Source organism: Sinocyclocheilus grahami, unplaced genomic scaffold, assembly GCF_001515645.1.
Source record: "Sinocyclocheilus grahami isolate Dianchi unplaced genomic scaffold, SAMN03320097.WGS_v1.1 scaffold1315.1, whole genome shotgun sequence".
NCBI lineage: Eukaryota > Metazoa > Chordata > Actinopteri > Cypriniformes > Cyprinidae > Sinocyclocheilus > Sinocyclocheilus grahami.
In genome coordinates, this window is record NW_015506494.1 from 60,295 (window position 1) to 67,794 (window position 7,500).

Consider the following 7,500-nt stretch of genomic DNA (forward strand, 5'->3'; position numbering starts at 1 on the left):
GAGCGCGTCAGATTTCGCTCCCTTGGTGACGTGGCAAAGGGATCTCATTATAATATTACCGCCCCTTAATCTGTAAGTTTCCACCCACGGCGCCGTCATTGTGTTTTCGCAAGAGACAACGGTGCACCAGCTCTAATGCCATGGAGAAAGTTTGAGCAAAGCATGCTAACTCTTCTGTGTTTGGCTGCACAGACAAGCACAGAACACTATTTAGAGTCCCAGCCTCAGAGGAGACAACAGAGCAGTGCATTTATTGATTTATTTACTGCATATTGCTGCTGCCACACTGATCTAAAATAAACGTGATTTATTTCCCAGCTGTTTACCTTCACAGACATAACTGACTGTTTTTTGTAACTCATGTGTGTTTTTAAGGTAAACTTGTGTGTGAATGAGAACTTAGTTTAGTACTCATGCTGTGACAGCCGCTTTCTGTGCGTGTGCTTCAGATGCGTGCACTCAGAAAACCGTGTATCAGAAGTTTAAACTCATATGGTGTAAAACGCATGACTTCAGCACGATAAACATGAAAATCAGAACCAAAGCAGATGTTTTTAGCAGGTACGAGCTGTAATGCCGCAGCTCTATTCTGGAAAAGGGGGCGGGGAGCAGCAGCTCATTTGCATTTAAAGAGACAGACACGAAAAACAGCGTGTTTCTGCTTCCACTCAAAATAGGCATTTTCAAAATGTTATAATAAATGATCTGTGGAGTATTTTGAGCTGAAACTTCACAGACACATTCTGGGGACACCTGAGACTTATATTACTTATTGTAAAAAGGGGCATGATATGTCTCCTTTAAACTTAATTAAAAAAATTAAGGTTTAAAAGTATATATAATATCTATAATGAAAGAAATGTATATAAAAACATGCGTAAAATGATCAAATATTTAAAAAAATTAAAAAAATTTTTTAATTATTATTTGGTTGAAATCTAATGTGTAAATAAATCAAAATTGATACAAACAAACAATTAGAAAACGAACCCCCCCCCCCAAAAAACGAATGTTTATCAATTGCAGCAAACTGCTGTACTGTTTTTCCCTCTTTGTGAAAATTAATGTTCAGTAAAATGCAATGCATTCAGGAAAATTATAATTACCTCATTTTTCTTCAAATGAAGAAAAGGTGATATCAGGATTCAGTCCCAACATGATTAACACACGATACCGGATATTAAACATAATTCAAATGTATTCAAAATTAAGGCAACTGAGATTTATGTAAACTCCTACAAAACCAACACTTGACAGAAGAAAATCAACAGAATATAAAGATGCAATAGCTTAATATCTGAGGAAGACGATACGTGTTCTTCTTTATCATTGTACATCATATCCGCATCCATCAACGCAATGTTTTCATATTTATGAACTCTCTGAAGGAGCTTCAGTCCAACAGACAAAGAAAAAAAAACAATCATCAGCTCATGAAGCGGCCCTGCGGTGTCCTACAGTCCAGGTGGGGAATGAGTCAAGTCAGTGTTTTTGGTGCTGAGGTCACCTGGAAGTTCATTGCGTGTCCATAATCTGAGTGCAGAGCGTCCATCAGAAGGCAACGCTGATGTACATTCACCTCTCCAGGATGCTATCTGACAATAAAACACAAAATCATAATCATCGAGATAGAAATGCATCTACGGTGCACAAATGAAACTGTAAAGCAAAAACCACGAGTTTGTAAAGTAAATTAACTAAATGAAACACTAATGCTTGTTAACGTTAGTTAATGCATGAACAGGTATTGTGAACTAGTTTAAAACATGTATTAGTATATTAATAAAATGTATCACAACATTTATATGAAGCATTGATATGAATAATTTATTAACAAATATATTACAAAATTTATATTATATATATTCACACAACATTTATATTAAGGCATTATAAAAACAATACATTTACAGCATTTATTTCTTAATTTCTACATGTACTAAGACATTTCAAGTTAGTATATTTAATTGATTTAATATTATTTTATAGCTAGATTAATGATTTGTATTAGATGACACATTAACTAACGTTAACAATTTTATTTCAGTCTTGACCAAACATATAAAAGGCCTGTAAGGTCATCAGGGTACATTAAATTAATGTATTAATATCGCATTTATTTCATTAGCAAATAATAGTATTGTTAGTATGTAAACTCAGATTAATTATTTAATTAATTGTAAACATGACATTGTAAAAAGAATATGAAAGGCCAGTACGGTGGTCAGGTTGCATGTAAGTTAAGGCTGTATGGATGGCTAGTGTTGCTTTTGTCATGTTTGTGAAGTTGATAGTGTGTAGGGTGCAGTGCACAGGACGTAGTGCGCACTTGGACTGGTAGGAGCAGGGTTGAATGTGGTCGCTGGTGTCCATGGTGATCTGTTGCCGTGCTACATGGACATCCTGTGATGAGGGAGCTTCTGTTACTACACCCTGAGAACAGGAAGTGACATTGTCACGCAGGAAATCCTCATAAAGGCTGCAGTTTAATTAAACGATATTAGACGCTGTGTTTCAGAGTGAAGCATGGCACTGTGTTCATTTACACATGAGCAGCTCATGATCCGACTGTCTCTGCTCGCAGTAAATGTTTAAAAAGTTTAAGTCTAAATAAACAAAACACTTTATAGTAAGGCTAGTTGCCGTTAGCAAATGCATTAGGTATCATGAACTGACAATGAAAAATGTTTACAGCATTTATTAATATATTCATATTTTTTTTACAACAAGTGTATTAGAGCATTATCAAAAAGTTTTCAGCATTTAGTTAATTTATTAATACCGAATATGAATGTTAATTTCTACATATGCATTGCTTATAATAAGAAATTAGGAATGCAATATGTTCCAAACATCTTCCCAAACTTGTAGTACGTTTTTATAAACCTTCCGCTGTCAACAAAATATAACAGCAATATAAAAGCTTGAATGTTCGAAAATGAAAATATTTTCAAACAATAGCCCAAAATATTAGTATTGTAATTTTACAGTTGTACTGTACAATAACATTATTATTATTATTATTGTTGTTGTTTCTTAAATGCTTGATTTTTATTTTAAAGTGAAATATTAGAATGGTAAATTGTTATTTTGCGTAATATTTTTAATTTAGTAGTAATTAAAGTTATTATTGAATAATAATAATTATAATACAATAATTATCGTTGTTATTATTATTATAGACAGATTGATATATAATCTCAATTTGTTGTCAAATTGTGCATAATAATAATAATAACAACATACAGTATTATTATTATTATTGTCATATTGATATATAATCACACAGTTTTTGCCAAATTGTTCAGTCTTAAAAACAAGCAAAGTTATTATTATATATATATTTTTTGGCATTTTAAAACACAATACAATCACAATTAACTTTTGCCCAAATTGTGCAGCCCTAGTATTTATGTAACTCATGAAACATGCATGATTTACCTCTACAGGAGATACCGGCATTAACTGACGGATGAATGTTCCTTGCATAGGGGCCACACGAGCTGGAGCCGTTATATACTGAAACACACACACACACACACACACACACACACACACACACACACACACACACACACACACACACACACACACACACACACACAGAGATCAGCACTGGATAACACACACCTGCAGTTCTCCTACCATCCTGCAGAGGACACTGAGTGATCGAGAGCTGCAGTGCAATTGTGCAGCCCTAGTATTTATGTAACTCATGAAACATGCATGATTTACCTCTACAGGAGATACCGGCATTAACTGATGGATGAATGTTCCTTGCATAGGGGCCACACGAGCTGGAGCCGTTATATACTGAAACAAACACACACACACACACACACACACACACACACACACACACACACACACAGAGATCAGCACTGGATAACACACACCTGCAGTTCTCCTACCATCCTGCAGAGGACACTGAGTGATCGAGAGCTGCAGTGCAGATCACGCTGTCTTTTGTGTGTGTGTGTGTGTGTGTGTGTGTGTGTGATGGATGGTTCAGCTGTCTCACAGAGCAGTGCTAATGAGTGGAGTTAAAGAGGTGATTAACTTTCTGTACAGGAGCACAGCGTAAACTACTTCAGTGTCACAGTGCTGTTTCCCAACCTTTTTTAGTCGCGGCACCCTTTGGAAATTTTAACAAATTTGTGGCACCCTACAAAATTTATTTTGTCACAATACTTGAATTTCTAACTTCGATATGATAATTTGGATTTTTGAGTGGACCTTGCTGTTCCGATGAGCATGAGCGGTATACGAGTGGAGCGATGCTTTTTTGAACATTTTAGCAATTTAAAAATATTTAAAATATATATGTTTTTTTTACAAGGCACCCTGGTTGGGAAACACTGCTCTACTCTGTACCTGTTTTAGCTTCTCTCTAATTCTCACAGGCTTTTCTGTGCATTTCTCAGGTTTAAAGTACACCAGCGCCATACTGATTCACATTGATTCATGACAAACATAAACTACTTTCAAATTGGGTGTATATCCGGTTTTCAGTCTGGTATATAGTCCAGTATATAGTCTGCTATATTGTTCAGTTTATAGTCTGTTATATAGTTCAGTATATAGTCTGTTATATAGTACTGTATATAGTCTGTTATATAGGTGAGTATACAATGTGTTATATAGTCCATTAAATAGTCTGCTATATTGTTCAGTATATAGTCTGTTATATAGTCCGGTATATAGTTCAGTATATAGCCTGTTATATAGTCGGTATACAATCTTGTATACAGTTCAGTATATAGTCTGTTATATAGTCCGGTATATAGTTCAGTATATAGCCTGTTATATAGTCGGTATACAATCTTGTATACAGTTCAGTATATAGTCTGTTATATAGTCGGTATACAATCTTGTATACAGTTCAGTATACACTCTGTTATATAGTCCGGTATATAGTTCAGTATATAGCCTGTTATATAGTCGGTATACAATCTTGTGTACAGTTCAGTATATAGTCTGTTATATAGTCCAGTATACACTCTGTTACATAGTCTGGTATATAGCTCAGTATATAGTCTGTTATATAGTCCGGTATATAGTTCAGTATATAGCCTTTTATATAGTCGGTATACAATCTTGTATACAGTTCAGTATATAGTCTGTTATATAGTCCGGTATATAGTTCAGTATATAGCCTGTTATAGAGTCGGTATACAATATTGTATACAGTTCAGTATATAGTCTGTTATATAGTCCAGTATACACTCTGTTACATAGTCTGGTATATAGCTCAGTATATAGTCTGTTATATAGTCTAGTATACAGTCTGTTATATATATTATATAGTCTGATATATAGTTCAGTATATAGTCTTTTATATAGTCTAGTATACAGTCTGTTATATATATTATATAGTCTGATATATAGTTAAGTATATAGCCTGTTATATAGTCTGATATATATAGCTCAGTATATAGCCTGTTATATAGTCAAGTATACAGTCTGTTATATATATTATATAGTCTGATATATAGTTAAGTATATAGTCTGTTATATAGTTCAGTATATCCACTTTATTCTTCCTGTAAAAATGGACCTGGTCTTGCTTCCGGTCTCATTTGCTTCCAGCAATTTTTAGCTGTACAAAACCACTCATTTTGCTGCTTGATATTGCAAATTGGTGTGTCTTACCATATTATTTTAATGTATTATCTTAATTATGAACACACTGGTTTGTAGTGCAAACAGCTTTACCGTTTACTGCATGTTGTTATTCTTCTCGTTATTTCCCTACAGCAGCTAATGGACCGGAAATCTCTCCCATAGGCTTACTTCCGCGTTGAAGATAGTCTGGTATATAGTTCAATATACAGTCTGGTATATAATTCAGTAGACAGTCGGGTATATATTCTGTTATGTAATCTGGTATATAGTCTGCCTTATAGTCCATTTCATAGTTGAGTATACAGTCCGGTATATATTCTGGTATATAGTCAAATTTTTAGTAGGATATATATAGTCTGGATATAGGCCACTATATAATCTTGCATACAGTCATGTCTTTAGTCTGGTATATAGTGTGGTGTTAAGTCGGATATATATTATTCTGACCAAAAACCACTTATATCATCTGACTGTACTGTACAGTGACCAAACACAGGTGATGTTCTCGTGATATTTAGTGTTGAGTAAATGTGGAATCAGAGCAGACAACATATAAACCCACATCAGCAGAGGTCCCCAGTGTCAGCGGACTCATCTGTTGTGTTAGTGGAGTCATTACAGTGCTGTGATCTAGAGCTGGACTGATGAGCGCTCCCTACAGATACACACAGACAGAAAACACACACATTTAGCTTATTTATTTACCAACTGCAAAAACAAAAAAGACTTCTTATTAAGCTCCTAATTAGTCATTTTTCGCTTGTTTTCAGTTAAAACATCTAAAAAATGATACTTGGGAAGCACAACTGCACAACAACTTAAGACTTGTTTTTATAGATTCTATAATTAGCTTTTCTGTACAAGCATTTTTTTTTTAAATTAGCATAAACAAGCCAAAACGAGTTAAAATCTCAGTGCAATAAGACAAAACACAAACATTTAAAAAAAATACCTAAAGTTTGATGTCCGAAAACAAGTCTTAATACCATAAGCAGCGTTGCTTCAAGTGAATCTATTGTTTTAAGGATCGGTAGAGATTTGTTTTAAGTTGAAAACCAGATAAAGATATAGATTTTTGGCAGTGTCCTTTTTCTTTTTCTCATTGATAACACTGTGTTCTTCCTGTAGAAATAAAAAAGGACGTCTACATCCACACGAGCCCGTTCTCCAGAAAGTGTTACTGTCAAGTCGATGAGTTTGTGTCGTGTAAAAATAAATGAAACTTCAGCACAGAACACACTGATATTGATTTAGTGAATGTCATATAACCGTGGGTTATGGTTGGCTGATCTGAAGCAATCCGTCTGTCTGGTTTCATTTCAATCAATGACTTTAACACGGCAAACACTCCAGAAACAGCATGAGGAGCATGTTACAGGAGTTTATAGGAGAATAAGACTGAATCAGCAGCTAACTAACTCAAGTCTAAAACTCTCATTTTCTGCTCTCAGAAAGGTGCACAAACTCTGAGATATTGTCACATATTTTCATACAGATATTCTGAAATGCATCTGTGAAACTTTTAGCATGTGCAATTTAGCAATTCAAGTCGTCTCAGAATCAGTCAGACTGAGCAGGAAACATTTTCCCACAGTCATTAGGTTTTCATTATTATTATCAGCCTCTAATGCAATTAAGGAAGCTGTTTCTGCTACTGTACCTTTAAGGCTTGTGTCTGTAAATGGTCATAGAGAGAGGAAAGGTCAGAGGTCACTTACTGTCGGCTGCATCACATACTGCTGCGGCATCCATGCTGTGCTCTGGACCTGAGAGGAACAACAAACAGCCTCTTCTCCCGCATTCATAAACCATAAACACTGTCCACACACGGCACATTATAGGGTTAATATAGCTAACTAAAGCTACTAGCATTAA

At 34.8% G+C, this 7,500-nt stretch overlaps 1 protein-coding gene across 5 annotated transcripts in view; it reads right to left on the reverse strand.

The window, feature by feature from the left end:
• Window positions 1–1,007: 1,007 nt before the first annotated feature.
• LOC107569137 (RNA-binding motif, single-stranded-interacting protein 3-like) overlaps window positions 1,008–7,500 on the reverse strand; it is a 29,384-nt gene continuing 22,891 nt past the window's right edge. For 3 of the 5 annotated variants that reach the window (XM_016255145.1, XM_016255142.1, XM_016255141.1), the window contains exons 8-12: window positions 7,344–7,442; window positions 6,188–6,280; window positions 3,736–3,813; window positions 2,330–2,433; window positions 1,010–1,595 (exon numbers count right to left, since the gene is read on the reverse strand). In XM_016255145.1, the coding sequence (XP_016110631.1) occupies window positions 1,592–1,595; window positions 2,330–2,433; window positions 3,736–3,813; window positions 6,188–6,280; window positions 7,344–7,442 (378 nt within the window). In that variant the 3' untranslated portion in view covers window positions 1,010–1,591. Of the gene's footprint in view, window positions 1,596–2,329; window positions 2,434–3,735; window positions 3,814–6,187; window positions 6,281–7,343; window positions 7,443–7,500 lie in introns of all 5 variants that reach the window. The other 2 variants (XM_016255144.1, XM_016255146.1) reach the window with 2 other exon arrangements.